General features: G+C 45.1%; 1 protein-coding gene across 1 annotated transcript in view; it reads right to left on the reverse strand.

Annotated features, from left to right (window-relative positions):
* The window catches only part of LRMDA (leucine rich melanocyte differentiation associated), a 1147950-nt gene that overhangs the window by 178282 nt on the left and 952963 nt on the right, over window positions 1–16705 (reverse strand). Inside the window, exon 6 of the mRNA XM_048504168.1 lies at window positions 11670–11754. Coding sequence (XP_048360125.1) covers window positions 11670–11754 — 85 coding nt within the window. The remainder of the gene's footprint in view (window positions 1–11669; window positions 11755–16705) is intronic.

Genomic DNA, 16705 nt, shown 5'->3' on the forward strand with positions numbered 1-16705 from the left:
TTCATGGAGAGCAGGGATTCAAACCTGGGCATCTGCAGGTCTAACCCTGACGTCAACTTAGTTCTCTAAACAGAAAACTTTCACAACTCTCGAGACTATAAATGTCTTTACAGCCCTCTTGGCAAGTCAGTACAAATGGATATTTATGAACATTGAGCGGTAATTAAACCGTATAATCATGGAAAGGAATGTAGGTAAAACAAGGTTGCTTATATAAACCACCCTCCATGCTTGCCTGTGGGTAAAATGACTGTGCAGACGGAGCTGGTGGGAGGATTATAACCCTGATCATTTATGAGGGAATAAAAAGTCGCCGTCTTCTCTGCCGTTCTCCAGCATCACACTCACAATATTGCATTGTTATCTGCTAACCAAACTGGAATAACCCAGGCTACATTGATCTACCGGTATGGAATTTATAGTCTGCCTTCCTCACTGAGGCCTTTTCCGCACAAACTTTTTAAAACGCTTTGAGGCAGGAAATAAAACATTTCCTCCACGGAGCTTCTTACATACAGCTGCCATGCATTGAGTTGACATTCCCATGGAACTATCAACTAAGACGCCTAAATCCCTTTCCTGGTCTGTGACTGATAGCACTGACCCCTGTAGCGTGTATGTGAAGTTTGGATTTTTTGCCCCTATGTGCATCACTTTACATTTTGCTACATTGAACTGCATTTGCCATTTCTGAGCCCACTCACCTAATTTATCAAGGTCCGCTTGGAGCTCTTCGCAATCCTTTGTGGTTCTCACCACCCTACATAATTTGGTATCATCTGCAAACTTGGCCACCACGCTACCCACCCCTACTTCCAGGTCATTTATGAATAGGTTAAAGAGCACTGGTCCCAAAACGGATCCTTGGGGGACACCACTCCCGACATCTCTTCATTGTGAGAACTTCCCATTTACACCCACTCTTTGTTTCCTGTTTCTCAACCAGTTTTTAATCCATAGGAGGACTTCCCCTCTTATTCCTTCATTGCTGAGTTTTCTCAACAGTCTCTGGTGAGGAACTTTGTCAAAAGCCTTTTGGAAATCCAAGTAGACAATGTCCACTGGTTCCCCCTTATCCACATGTCTGTTTACACCCTCAAAGAACTCTAGCAAGTTTGTAAGACAGGATTTGCCTCTGCAAAAGCCATGCTGACTCTTTCTCAGCAGGTCTTGCTTTTCTACATGTTTTATAATTTTATCTTTAATGATACATTCTACTAATTTACCAGGAACAGATGTCAAACTGACTGGCCTGTAATTTCCCGGGTCCCCCCTAGATCCTTTCTTAATGATTGGTGTGACATTGGCCATCTTCCAGTCTTCAGGGATGGAGCCTGATTTCAGGGATAAGTTGCATATTAAAGTGAGAAGATCAGCAATTTCATGCTTGAGCTCTTTAAGAACTCTTGGGTGAATGCAATCTGGGCCAGGGGATTTGGTAACATTTAGTTTATCAATGGCTGCCAGAACTTCTTCCTTGTCTACCACTATCTTCGCTAGTTCCTTGGATTCGCCTCCTAAGAAGCTTGGTTCAGGTGCAGGAATGTTCCTCACCTCCTCTTGGGTGAAGACAGATGCAAAGAATTCATTCAGCTTCTCTGCAATCTCCCTGCCATCTTTTAGAACACCCTTTGTTCCTTTGTCATCTAACGGGCCTACCACTTCCCTTGCTGGCTTCCTGCTTTTGATGTACTTGAAGAACTGTTTGTTGCTGGTCTTGATGTTCGCAGCCATGTGTTCCTCATAGTCCTTTTTTGCCTCCCTTACAGCTAACTTGCTTCTCTTTTGCCACCATTTGTGTTCCCTCTCATATTCTTCATCAGCCAAACTGGACTTCCATTTTCTAAAAGACATTTTCTTTTTTCTGATAATTTCCTCAACCTCTCTTGTTAACCATGGTGGCTTTCTTTTGGACTGGGTGCTGCCTTTTCTAACCTGTGGAACACATTCCAGCTGAGCTTTTATTACTGTGTTTTTAAATAACCTCCAAGCATCCTGGACAGTTTTGACTCTCTTGATTTTCCCTTTCAGCTTCCTGCGCACTATCCCCCTCATCTTTGAGAAATTTCCCTTTCTGAAGGCGAATGTAACTACATTAGTAGTTGCCACTTGTTCACATGCTGAGATACTGAATCTGACAGCATTGTGGTCGCTGTTCCCTATCGGCTCAACAACACTGACTTCCTGCACCAGGTCCTGGGTCCCACATAGAATTAGATCTAGGATCACCTCTCCCCTGGTTGGTTCCACAATCATCTGCTCTAAGCCACAGTCATTTAGCATATCCAGGAATGCTCTCTCCTTACTATGACCTGAACATGCATTTTTCCAGTTTATATGGGGATAGTTAAAATCACCCATTACCACTACATTTTTGTTTTTGTTGGCCTCTCTAATTTCTTTTTCCATCTCAGAATCCTCTTGTGCACTTTGGTCAGGGGGATGATAATATATTCCTAATATTAAACTGTCCTTCACACCTGGTATTGATATCCACAGTGATTCTGTAGGGGAACCAGCTCCCCTTGCATTGTCTATTTTATGTGATACTATGCTCTCTTTGATGTAAAGGGCAACTCCACCCCCAATGCGCCCTGTCCTATCCTTCCTATAGAGCCTGTAGCCTGGTATAACAGCATCCCACTGGTTCTCCTCATTCCACCATGTCTTTGTAATGCCCACTATATCAAAGTCCTCCTTCAAAACTCTGTACTCTAGCTCCCCCATTTTAGGTCGAATGCTTCTACTATTAGCATAGAGACACCTGTATACCCTGTCTCTGTCCTTAACCTGGGATTTATGTGCTTTACCCTCAAGTCTTTTGTAGACACTATCCCTTGTCCCATGCACATTGCTATGTTCCTCGCTTGTATGTGGTTGATTTAGAAAAACCTCCCTCTCTGTCTACATCCCCATAGATACTGTATTCCGAACCGAAGTCACCTCAGCTCCTGTCGGCTTTCCCCCAGTGATCAGTTTAAAAGCTGTTCTGCCACCTTTTTAATGTTGAGCGCCAGCAGCCTGGTTCCTCTTTGGTTAAGATGAAGCCCGTCCCGTTTGTACAGGCCTGCCTTGTCCCAAAAGGTTCCCCAGTTCCTGACAAAGCTGAAACCCTCTGCCTTACACCACCTTCTCATCCACGCATTGAGACCCTGTATCTCCGCTTGCCTAGCTCGCCCTGCGCGTGGAACGGGTAGCATTTCTGAGTATGCCACCTTGGAGGTCCTGGACTTCAACCTTTTTCCTAGCAGCCTAAATTTAGCTTCCAGAACCTCCCGGCTACATTTCCCAATGTCGTTGGTGCCAATGTGGACCACAACTGCTGACTCCACCCCAGCACTGTCTAAAAGCCTATCTAGACGAAGCGTGACATTCGCACCAGGCAGGCAAGTCACCATGTGGTCATCACGCCTCTCACAAACCCAACTCTCTACATTTCTAATGATCGAATCACCCACTACAAGGAGCCCCCCACCTCCCCGAGGGGTATCCTCAGTGCGAGAGGATAGCTGATCACCAGTTAAGGAAGGGATCCCATCTAAGGGAGCATCTTCCACCACCTCAGACTGGCACCCTCCGTCCCCAAGACCTTCATTCTCCATGACATCTGAAGAGATGTCACCTTGGGAGTGGGACCCGGCTGTTAGGTCCTTGAAAGCCTTGTCTGTCACCCTCTCTGCCTCTTTCAGCTTCTCCAGGTCTGCCACCTTGGCTTCAAGAGAATGCACACATTCCTTGAGTGCCAGGAGCTCATTGCAGCGAGGGCACACCCACGACTTCTGTCCTAGTGGCAGATAGTCATACATGTGACACTCAGTGCAAAACACTGGAAAGCCCCCATCCCCCTGCTGGCTTTCTGCCTTCATATCTGATTTGTTTAGATATTTAAATATTAAGCTTTTAGTCACTGCCCCCCTGGAGCTATCTGCACGTACTATCTGTCAAATATGTCCTTATTAATTTAAAAAACAATAAATAAATAAATTTAAATTGCGCGCGCCGTTATGCGCGCGCCGCTGGTTCCAGAGACTGAACTAAAGCCCCACCTCTCAGGACAAAAGCCCCACCTCTCAGGACAAAGAGGAACAAGAGATGAACTCTGTTAACCCCTGTTAAGCCCCACCTTCCAGATTCAGCAGCCTTAGCTCACAGGAGCTTTACAAGGAGAAAAAGAGATAACCCCTGTTAAAATAACACTGTTTTAAAAGCTGTGGCTTTGAGAAAAGCCCTCCAAAATGAACACCAGCAGGCCACTCTGCTCTTCCTGGCCAAGTCTCTTCTGCTGCTACTCCTTTCTGCTGGTTCCAGAGACTGAACTAAAGCCCCACCTCTCAGGACAAAAGCCCCACCTCTCAGGACAAAGAGGAACAAGAGATGAACTCTGTTAACCCCTGTTAAGCCCCACCTTCCAGATTCAGCAGCCTTAGCTCACAGGAGCTTTACAAGGAGAAAAAGAGATAACCCCTGTTAAAATACACTGTTTTAAAAGCTGTGGCTTTGAGAAAAGCCCTCCAAAATGAACACCAGCAGGTCACCCACCTTTGCATTCCCCCAATATCAGCATGTGAAAGGACAGTTGAAGACAGTTGCAGTAGTTACATTGTTTTGCGAATGACCTGACTACTCCCTGAGAAAGATAGATAGGGAGAGCTGGGAAGCTCTATTCACTATGTTACAGCAAGAACAAAAGACAGGGGCCTCTGGCCTTGGGCAAGGAGGATACGAGTCCAGCTGCAGCCATACATGCCTAGGCATGCTACGTGCGCTTTGGCAGGCCCATGATGGCAGGGCCTGACATTTAGCGATCTTCAAAAATCCTGGGTTGAGGGGAATAAAGGGCCAAACTCCTTTTGGGACCCCCCCCCCCAAAACGGTTTATATAACTTGGGTGCTGTGTGGTTTCCGGGCTGTATGGCCGTGTTCTAGCAGCATTCTCTCCTGACGTTTCGCCTGCATCTGTGGCTGGCATCTTCAGAGGTTTATATAACATCCAACACCCATTATATTGGCCATATGCAGAATCCACCTCTGTTCCAAAGACATAACTCAGATTCAGTTATGATGGAGTCATAATTAAGTATCATTGGAGCAAACAGACTTCAAATAGGGGCAAGGGGGCTTGCAGTTCAATCCTAAACAGAACCACCCCTTTCTGAATTCATTGGAGTTAATAAGTTTGCCCCAATTTGGGTGGCCCACGGTGGCCTGATCTTGTCCGTTCTCGACTGCTCAGCTGGGTTGGCCCTGCTTAGTACCTGGAAGGGAGTCCTCCAAGGAAGGAGGTGGTTTCCCTTTTGCTTTATCCCTTTTAAGATGTAATGTAAGCCCCTCAGTGTTGGATTTATTTGTTTGTTTGTTTGTTTGTTTGTTTGTTTGTTTGTTTATAATTGGTTTTATATACCGCCCCTCCCTCGAAGGGCTCTGGGCGGTGAACAACACAATAAAACAATAATTACAATAAAACCTCATTAAAACAGCAATTAGTAACGTTGCATTGGCGTCCAACGTAAAAACATAAACTTCATAGATCCAACCTGGAAAAAAAACAGGGGAGCGGAGAACCCAGAGTGTAAAGGAAAGGGAAGGGGAAAGGGTGGGGGAGCATCAGCGGCCGGCCCCTCCAAACGCCCGGTGGAACAATTCGGTCTTACAGGCCCTGCGGAACTCTTCAAGATCCCGCAGGGCCCGGACACCTGGTGGTAAAATGTTCCACCAGGCAGGGGCCAGGGCTGTAAAGGCCCTGGCCCGGGTAGAGGCCAGCCGCATCATCGAGAGGCTAGGGACCACCAGTAAATTGGCTTCTGACGAACGTAGAGGCCATGTAGGGACATATGGGGTAAGACGGTCCCAATGTTCAGGATTATATTTGCCCAATGTTCAGGATTATATTTTAGCTAGGTTCTCCCGTTTATTTAAGGTTTTTGTTATTGTTAATTTAGGATGCTCTTGCTTATATGTATATGTGCTTGCACTGTATTGGAGGTTCTGTAAGATTTCATCTAATGTTTAAGTTTAGAAATGATATTTTAGATATCTGTATCTGTTGGAAAAAAAGCAGAAGCTTGTAACAGCTGATATTAAGGGCCAAGGAAGCTAGCCTTGGAATTCAGTTTGAGCCAACACCCGGTAGATCTCTTTAGCAGAAACAAAGACCCCTTTGGATTTACAAATTGAATCTGATAACGGCACCCCAGATATCCCAGCCGTTGAAGAACGTGCCAGGATCACCATTGGACCATTTGAACTTTCTTTTATTGAGGGACTGAGGCGCAGGAGCCTCAGGACATAACTCGAGGAAACAGCCCATCTGATAACCAGATTCCTGGGTGTGTTAAACAGCCTCACCAAGTTTTATGAATGGACCCTCTCCGCTTTCCATTTCAGCACTATCGTAAAATCTCGTGGGAAGACGCCTGACAGCGAGATCTCAGGACCCCATTCACAAAGTTGTAATCGTACCTTTTCTTTGATGTGTTGATGTTTCTGTATTGTAGTAGAGTAAGGGACCTTCCCCCTTACCTGCCCCTTTGCCCCTTTTTGATTTGTGTGTATAAAAGTTCTTGTGCTTGGCTATGAAAGCGCGATTCCCCTGCCCAATGTTACCCGAGCAGCAGTGGTAACAACGTGGCCTCACTTTCTACCTCCACCACTGGAGGAGACCTTTCGGACAATTTTTAAACCTACATCAGTATTGCTAATCATCAGTGTAGAAAAATATTCAGACAAATCCTGTGTCGATCCTACATTGTCAGTGGGAACACTGTTTGTTCCCAGTGCAAAATTTACAGTCACCATACGTCGCTGCAACATGATGGCACTTTCCATCCTATCCATAATAGACCAAACTGCTTAGGAATAGAACATGAGAACATAAGAACATAATAGGTCCAAACTGCTTAGGAATAGAACATAAGAACATAAGAACGAGCCTGCTGGATCAGACCAGAGTCCATCTAGTCCAGCACTCTGCTACTCGCAGTGGCCCACCAGATACCTTTGGGAGCTCACATACAGGATGTGAAAGCAATGGCCTTCTGCTGCTGTTGCTCCCGATCACCTGGTCTGTTAAGGCCTTTTAACGGCTTTGCGTGGAAAAGCACGGAATCACAGGAGGCTCCACCAACAAATTAAGTAGTTCAGCCTATAAACAAGTTTATCTCTTCCTTGAAAAGTAGCTACGGGCCTTGTCTATGATTGCAGTGAAATGAGGGGGTGGATTTCCAAGATGGTGGAATGGAAATTGTATAACTTCAGAGGGTGCAGGGGTCATCTACTAAAGCTCGTTTATGCAAACACATCCCTACCCATTAAACATTAAGCAAACCGGGGGGGAATGTCTGCTCTGGCAACTCTGCAAGCTGTGGTAAGTTTCCAGTTACATAGAAACTGGAAAAATTAATTACCTCTCAGAGGCAGCCCGTCCAGTAGGCCTAAGAACATAAGAACATAAGAACAAGCCAGCTGGATCAGACCAAAGTCCATCTAGTCCAGCTCTCTGCTACTCGCAGTGGCCCACCAGGTGCCTTTGGGAGCTCACATGTAGGATGTGAACGCAATGGCCTTCTGCGGCTGTTGTTCCCGATCACCTGGTCTGTTAAGGCATTTGCAATCTCAGATCAAGGAGGATCAAGATTGGTAGCCATAGATCGACTTCTCCTCCACAAATCTGTCCAAGTCCTTTTTAAAGCTATCCAGGTTAGTGGCCATCACCACCCCCTGTGGCAGCATATTCCAAACACCAATCACACGTTGCGTGAAGAAATGTTCCTTTTATTAGTCCTAATTCACTGTTATTCAGAGCTAACTTCAGATGAAGTAAAAGCCAAAAGGTTTTCTCATTAAGAGGAAAGAGGCGTTTTAAAAGAGCCCAGCTGGCACTTCCCACTGTCACTACATTTCATTAATACAAGTAGGTAAACTGGGCAGGAAAAACATCCCATTCATCAGTTTTCTTTGTTTTAAACAAAAGGGGGGAGAAAGGGGGAACCAAAGTGGAAATTGTGGAAAGGAGGCCAAACACAGATGATTTCACTTTGTCTTGAGCAGAGTTAATTTACAGCTGCCTCAAGTTGCTCACGAGAGATCCAGACTCTTGCAAACAAGCCCCTCTGGAGACGAACAAAGGCCGTGGCCATTTTCTCCCATCGCGTCAGGTTGCTCAGAACTCCAAAAAGCTGCCAATATTTACATATGCAAAAGCCGATTCAATCTTTTATGTGAGATTGAGACCATCCAGGGGATAGGGGGGGAAAAACCTCAGGAGTGGGATTCCAAAATGGCATGTTTATGCGTTTCATTCTTTTCTTGGTACACTCTTGACTCCAATTAAGTGCGCTTTAGGGTTTGCAAGCTCGGAGAACTTCCCTATAGTCTAAAGAATTCACTGATAGCTCACATGCAGCCTTCCAGCACACTGTTCCAAACTGAATTCACAACACCTGGATTTCTGGAAAGCATTCCTTAATTATTATTTCCTTGAGGATATAAATAGGCCAATTGTCCAAGTGAGCCAACAGTGTCTTGCTTAGAACCAGCTTTACCTAACCCTTGGATCGCTCTTCCCCTCTTGCTTCCTGGCCAAAGTGAAATCTATTTCACTCCCAAGAGTTAAGCACGTGCTTAATGATCTCCCCTTGAAATCCCCAGAAACTTGAAAGCGCTTAACTTAAGCCAGAACAGGCGCGCACACTTAGAAGTCTGAAACGCAGGCCACATTATTTATTTGCTGGTTCTAACGCATGCAAAACTCCAAATATATCCAAACGAAACTTTGAAACAATGAACGCTAACTTCAGGATAGCTAAAATCTGAAATCTTAATGCTGAGCAGAGCTTGTAAAGTAACCAACCCCTGTAAAGTAACCAACATGTCCTAGTCTCCTGGGCGACGGGGCTCTGTTCCGCACGGCGCAAAAAAGACCTGTGTGGGACATCTTAAAAAGAGGAGAATGGCTCTTTTCACGCTGCATGCCCAAAATAAGACATCTGGGGCATGGACGTAGGTAAGGGGGGGGGGGTTCTCAGGTTTGAACCCCCCATTCATGTCCGAAGCTCCGCCCCTCCATTTGTGGGTTTTAAAAACATTTTAGTTCTTTTTTCGGTTGTTGGTCTGCAGGGGGCGCATTGTTTGGGCTAGCAGCACCAAACTTCAGGGATTGTTTGGGGGACTCTTCTGATGATACTACCTGGGTTTGGTGAGGTTTGGTTCAGGGGGTCCAAAGCCAGAATTCTGTGCTCCCAAAGGGGGTGCCTCACTCCTCCATTGTTTCCAATGGGAGCCAATAGAAGATGGGGGGCTACACCTTGGAGGGTCCATAACTTTGGATTCCTCAACTAAAACCTTCACCAAACCTGGGATGTATTATCAGGAGAGTCTCTTACTGATACCACCCAGGTTTTGTGAAGTTTGGTCTAGGGGCATCAGAGGGAGAAAGAGGCTGTTTTCCACCCGACCATTTTGCTGTCTGGTCAGCTCCACCCTCCACTTGTGCCCGACATTTTGCGTGCCGCTGAAAGGATTTTCCCAGCTGCCATTTGCTGAAGGTTGTCCTGGGTCTTTTGCTCTGCAGGTTCCGATCCTGGATGCCTTTTCAGCGCGAAAAGTGAATAATTGTACTCAGCTGGTCCTGTCAATTCTGGCAATATTGAGTTTACCTTTATTATTATTATTATTATTATTATTATTATTATTATTATTATTATTATTATTATTATTATTATTATTATTATTATTATTATACACATAACAACACAGCACAAGTGTCTGGAATTCATCTCTGAATATCGAAGTCCTTCCCAAGGACCTTAGGATACCTAGGAGAGGTATTTATGTAGAATATGTGTAGTTTCCTAGAAGTGCTGCTTTCTTGCAGCATGTGGACTGGATGTTCTGTCCAAGCTTAGGCTTTCCAGATACTTTTCAAGATTCTTTGGGATTCCTCCTAGAGCACCGGACCACTAGTAGTGGGATTACTGTTGTCCTCTTTTGCCACAACCGCTCAACTTCACTCTTGTAGGTCCTTGGTTCTTGTGATCTTTTCCAGTTCTTTGTCCTCTACCCTGCTGTCAACTGGCACAGCAACATCTATGATCCAAACATGTTTTTTCTATATCACTGTCATGTCTGGGGTGTTGTGTGCCAGGTGTCTGTCTGTCTGTATTCTAAAGTCCCAGAGTATTTTTGCTTCTTCCTTTTCTGTGGTCTTCTCTGGCTTGCTACAGGGCAGGCCGTACTGTGGTCTTCTCAGGTCTTGCTACAGGGCAGGCCGTACTTTTTGCAAAGGTTCCAGTGCACCATTGCTGCTAGCCTATTGTGACGTTCGAGATAGTCAGTTTGAGCTATTTTCTTACAACAATTATCATCATCATCATCATCATCATCATCATCATCATCATCATCATCATCATCATCATTATTATTATTATTATTATTATTATTATAGATGCTATTTCTGTAGCTATGCAGACACAAATACGAGAGTGTGAGCCGCTTGGAAAACCCACTTACCTCCCCTTGAGAAGAATTGGGTTGACCTGCCTTCCGTGGACTGACGGGTTTTTCTGTGCTCAGGAAGTCTCCTGTTTGAATTTCCTTTGGTCAAAAGTTTTCTACAGCTGCAACTCCAAAAGCACTTTCCAGGGAGGAAGCTGCACTGAATCCCACGGGACTCACTGCTGAGTGGATCTGCTTTGGACGGCTCCTTTAATGGCTTGGCCATCCTTTGTCAGTGCCCATCTGTATCACAGCTGGCCTACCTTACAGGGCTGTTTTGAGGACCACAGCAAAAGAACCTCACTAAAGGAAGCACTCAGAATAGTCTCAAAAGCGTGATGCCATTTATGCAAAGCAGTACTAGGGCTGCCAACCTCCAGATAAGGCCTGGAGATCTCCCGGAATTACAACTGATCTCCGGACTATAGAGGAAAGGACTGCTTGGCTCTGTGGCATTACACCTCCCGATGCCTCCCCTTTCTCAAATTCTGCCCTCCTGAGAATCCACCTCCAAATCCCCAGAAATTTCCCAAACCGGAGCTGACTGCCCTAAACAGTATTCACATTGTTCACATAAATCACAAATTCAATGTTTAAAAGTATTTCATTGATAGCTAATTGATAGATTGCAAAAATAAACATGTATATTAGAAAAATATGTTTCACAAGGGATTCAAACTTGGTAATCGCCTCCTCAGGAGCTAGGCTCTCAGTTACCTTTTCTTTCAAGGACAAAGCCTCGTGAGAGCTTAAAATATCTGGAGACACACCCCCCCCCCTTGGTGTTGTGAGTAGATTTGTTTGAGTGGGGGGGGGGGACTCGAACATATATATTAGTAGGAAAAGAATTAACAAAATGTCTCAACAGGCTTAGAAAAGTCTGCCCTGGTCTTCTTAGCCATATTTAAGTTGATCGCATTTTTGTTGAAATTGCTAGGTGTTAGGTAACGGATTCGTTTGCTCTCCCAGCACGGTCTCTCTGCAGCCAGCTCCATTGGTTAAAAGTGCTACGTATATTTTACCCATTGCCCTCTTCTCATCAAGAGCAGAACATTCTCTCTCTGGAATGCCAACAGAACCATAAAGAGGTCTAATGGTCCTCCAAAACAAAGCACCATCACCTGACAGCCACAGGGATTATTTGTTTGTTTGTTTGTTTGTTTGTTTGTTTACTGTACCTCTGTGGTTGGTAAGATCCCTTGATCCAGCTGGAAGTGGTGTGTAGTGCCTTTCAGGAGAAATCGAAGCACCATCACTTGAGGGCTGGAAGAAGAATAAATAACCAAAATAAAAATTAAGACTTCCTGGGCATATCCAGCAATGATGCTGTAGTAAGACAGAACACAACAAGCCTCAACAATACAACACGTAGTGTAAGATATAAAACTGACGTTGAAATCCTGATCTGGTGGGGTCCATCAACGTACATTTCAAGGAACTCACATGATGAGCTAGATTCTATCCCCGTTAACGTTCATTTTAAAATTCCACGATTTTTTAGCATTAAATATCGAAAAAAAAATCCTCTACTAAGGAAAATTTTTGCTCCCTCTTGGTAGGGGACCTCCCTTCCTGCCTCACTGCAATTATAGCAGGGGAGGCATTTTTTGAAAAGAAAGTTAGACCCACTGCATTGTCTTGTCATTTCCAGTTTTTTTTAAAAAAAGTTATTGAGGGTATCTCTAGGAATCACTGGAAACTCTATGGTTTTACCACAGAGTTTCTGGTAATTCCTAGAGCTACACAGTTCCCAGTTTTTTTCCTTTAAGACGTATGATGCTGCAGCCAGCATTGTGCCCGCCCATATCCTTGACCTCAGCCTCTCTGCCAGTTGCTAGCTTATAACTCTTCATGCCTCTGGCACTAGGCCTACTGGATGGGCTGGCTCTGAGAGGTAATTAATTTTTCCAGTTTCTATGTAACTGGAAACTTACCACAGCTTGCAGAGTTGCCAGAGCAGACATTTTCCCCCGGAATGCTTAAAGTTTAATGGGTAGGGATGTGTTTGCATAAACAAGCTTTAGTAGATGACCCCTGCACCCTCTGAAGTGATACAGTCCCCATTCCACCATCTTAGAAATCCACACCCTCATTTCACTGCAATCATAGACAAGGCCCGCAGCTACTTTTCAAGGAAGAGATAAACTTGTTTACAGGCTGAACTCCTTAATTTGTCGGTGGAGCCTCCTGTGAATCCGTGCTCCTCCACGCAAAGCCGTTCCCTGCGCATCAAAAGCCAAACATGTTGGCAGTGGCGTATCTTCCATGGGTTTGTGGTGGGGATAGATGCCCTTGGTGGCCACCATTGGGGTCACGTGATGGTGGAAAATTGTCCCCCACATCCCTCCTCCTTCCCCCCTCACCTTGCCCTGCCCCGCCAGGCCCTGCTGCTGGCTGAGGTAAGTGGAGAGTGGGGGGGGGGGAGTGAGCGGCACAAGGGCTCATGGTGAGGGCTGAAAACTCGACGTCTGTCCCAGGCTCCATTTTCCCTAGCTACGCCCCTGCATGTTAGAGAGACAACTAGACTAGCACCCTTCTTCCATAAGCATAAGCATTGTATTGTCATTGTGCACGGACAACGAAATTTACAGCAGCATTCCTCGATGCACACAATTTCAGACTCATACCCCATCCTCACTTTCCCCTTCCTCCACCCATCCCTACACAGCCCCAAACACATCAACACGAAGCCGCAGAGTTTAGCATAGCCACAGCTCTAGAGTAGAAGCTGTCTCTAAGCCTCTTTGTCCTAGTTTTGATAGACCTGTATCATCTGCCGGATGGTAACAGTTCAAAAAGAGGGTGTGCTGGATGAGACGGGTCTCTCAGAATATTTTGGGCTTTTTTTAGGCTTTGGGAATTATAGAGTTCTTCCAAGGAGGGGAGAGGGCAGCCGATAATCCTCTGTGCAGTAGTGATCACCCTTTGGAGTGCCTTCCTATCTGCCACTGTGCAACTGGAGAACCATACTCAGATGCAGTCGGTTAAGACACTCTCTATAGCACAGAGGTAAAAGGACACCAGGAGTTTTCCATCCAGTTGTTGTTTCCTTCAAAGTCTCAGATAGTACAGTCTTTGCTGGGCCTTCTTAACCACCGCGGCAGTCTGTACGCCCCAGGTCAAGTCCTCTTTAATCATGATGCCCAGAAATTTAAAACTAGCCACCCGCTCTACTTGATCTCCATTTATAGTCAAGGGCTGAATTCCTGAGCTATTCCTTCTATAGTCCACTATAAGCTCCTTTGTCTTGTTAGTATTAAGAACCAGGTTTCTCCGTGTGTGTGAGGATGAGGTCATTCTGTCAGACCCCCTGCTTGCCATGTGGTACCCAGACACAGGTATACCGCCCTAGTCGGGGTGATGCCATATTGTTGAACTGCACGGTACAACCTTCATAGACACCACTGTGAAAGAGAATCCGCAAGCTAGAACCAGGGGGCATTCATTGAAAATGCTGGGGGGAAGAATTAGGACTAATAAAAGGAAACACTTCTTCATGCAACGTGTGATTGGTGTTTGGAATATGCTGCCACAGGAGGTGGTGATGGCCACTAACCTGGATAGCTTTAAAAAGGGCTTGAACAGATTTATGGAGGAGAAGTCAATCTATGGCTACCAATCTTGATCCTCTTTGATCTCAGATTGCAAATGCCTTAGCAGACCAGGTGCTCAGGAGCAGCAGCAGCAGCAGAAGGCCCTTGCTTTCACATCCTGCATGTGAGCTCCCAAAGGCACCTGGTGGGTCACTGCGAGTAGCAGAATGCTGGACTAGATGGACTCTGGTCTGATCCAGCAGGCTAGTTCTTATGTTCTTATGTTCTTAAGCGTCTTTTTTCAGGCCCACGTTTCTCTCAGGTTATTATGAAGCATAAAAATGCCACCTCATGAACGCTTTTTTCAAAACACTCCGTTTGGCAGGTTAATCCTGACTGAATCCAGGAGAAGGCTTTTGAACCATGCTGTGAAACTTGCCACTCGTGCTCCAAAATCGCTTTATGCCTCCTCGAACTGGAAACAGCTCTCCCTGACAGCCTGTCAATCCATTCAGGGTGTCTGGAGGGGGGCGAGGCAGCATGATCTAGTGAGTACTAATACATGCTCCTACCTGGGGAGGGACCTGCCCCCCCCCCCAGTTTTTGCAAATCTTCACAAGTTATCTGTGCTTTGCTCCACCTGTTTCTTTTAGCGGCAGCTTTGAGCACTGGGAGCCTTTGTAGAGTGGTATTGTAAAGAATGTGTTCTCCGAAATAAAGAAAATTAGAGCGATTAATTATCAACAACAAATATCAAACTTGGTTTTGGCTTTAACATATTAGCCTTCTAAAAGTGGAAAGTGAAATAAACTTTGTACCAATCAGCTGGAATCTATGTGGTTGAGTGTGAGGGAAGTACCATCAAATTACGGCTGACCTTAACCCTATGGCTACCCCAAAGTATTTTCAAGACATGACATATTCAGAGGTGGAATATGGTATTCCTGCCTAATAAAGGTTCTGCTGTTGTTGTTATATAAAATTGCATTATTGACCTATTTTTGGAATGTTGACCCATTTATGGAATTTAAAAGGAGAAATGTATTTTCTATGACAAACATTGCAACTATAACCAGTATTGGAGAAAGAGTTGCAGATTCCCCAATCAGAACGCAGCACAAGGGTGACTGACGGTAAGCTACAGCGTTCTTGCCCTCAGAGATTAGCAGAGGGTTTCCATTATAGGTCCGCTACACTGTTCTTGGAGGTCAGGTTAGCGAGGAGTCTTCACAGCATTCAGAGAAGCTGCAGCAACTTGTGTGGGGAAGCTTTCTGGTCATGTAACTGAAATTTGGTCTGAACAAACATTCTCCATTTTGTCTCTTTTTATATTTATGTTTTTGTCTGTTTCCCACGGTTGGTTTTGTAGATTCAATTGTCTTACATGCGCATGGTGTGAAAACTCCGTACAATGAATATTGTATTCGTACATACAACATATGTCATTCACACAAATTATACATTTACAATCTGTACAGCTGATTTATTGATGCATATTTATCATTGAAAAAGGGAAACATTTTAGAAGAGGAGTTTGGATTTATAATTCATTTTTCCCAACCACAAGGAGTTTCAAAGCGGCTTACAAAACACCTTCCCTTCCCCAAAACAAACACCTTGTGAAGTAGGTGGGGCTAAGGAAGTTCTGAGAAAACCGAGACTAGCCCAAGATCACACAGCAGGCTTTTCTGGAGGAGTGGGGAAACAAATCCTGTTCACCAGCTAAGAGTTTGCTGCTCATGAGGCGAAGTGGGGAATCAAATCTGATTCTCCATATAAGAGTCCACTGCTGGTAACCACTACACCATGCTGTGGCTCATTCCGCACAGGCAGAATAATGCACTTTCAAACTGATTTCAGTGCTCTTTGAAGCTGTGCGGAATGGCAAAATGCACTTGCAAACAATTGTGAAAGTGGTTTGAAAACACATTATTTTGCGTGTGCAGAAGGGGCGTGTAAGAAGTTTTTGGAGCAAGAAGAAGAAGAAGAAGAAGAAGAAGAAGAAGAAGAAGAAGAAGAAGAAGAAGAAGAGGAGGAGGAGGAGGAGGAGGAGGAGGAGGAGGAGGAGGAGGAGGTTGGGATTTTACATCACACTCCTGCAGGAGACTCAAAGGGGCTTACAATCTCCTTGCCCTTCCCCCCTCACAACAAACACCCTGTGAGGTGGGTGGGGCTGAGAGAGCTCCGAAAAGCTGTGACTAGCCCAAGGTCACCCAGCTGGCGTGTGTGGGAGTGCACAGGCCAATCTGAATTCCCCAGATAAGCCTCCACAACTCAAGCGGCAGAGCTGGGAATCAAACCCGGTTCCTCCAGATCGGAGTGCACCTGCTCTTAGCCACTGCTCTTAGCCACTATGCCACTGATGCTCACCAATAATTATGAAAAATAATTATGAAAATTATGAAAAACAAAAAAGAAGACCAATAATTATGAAAAATAATCACAAAACTGCCAGCATAGAGTACTAGTTAAAGTGTCCAGCTAGGATTTGGGAACCCAAGCTCTAATCACCATTCATTTCATGGAAGCTTGCTGGATAACCTTGGGCCAGTTACCCACTCCCAGCTTAACCTGCTACACAGGGTTGTTGTGATAGTAAAATGGAGGAGAGGAGAATGATATGAATCGCTTTGGGTTCCAATTGGGGAGAAAGTGGAATATAAATAAATAATATTAGCAAA

This window comes from Sphaerodactylus townsendi, linkage group LG07 (assembly GCF_021028975.2).
Source record: "Sphaerodactylus townsendi isolate TG3544 linkage group LG07, MPM_Stown_v2.3, whole genome shotgun sequence".
NCBI lineage: Eukaryota > Metazoa > Chordata > Lepidosauria > Squamata > Sphaerodactylidae > Sphaerodactylus > Sphaerodactylus townsendi.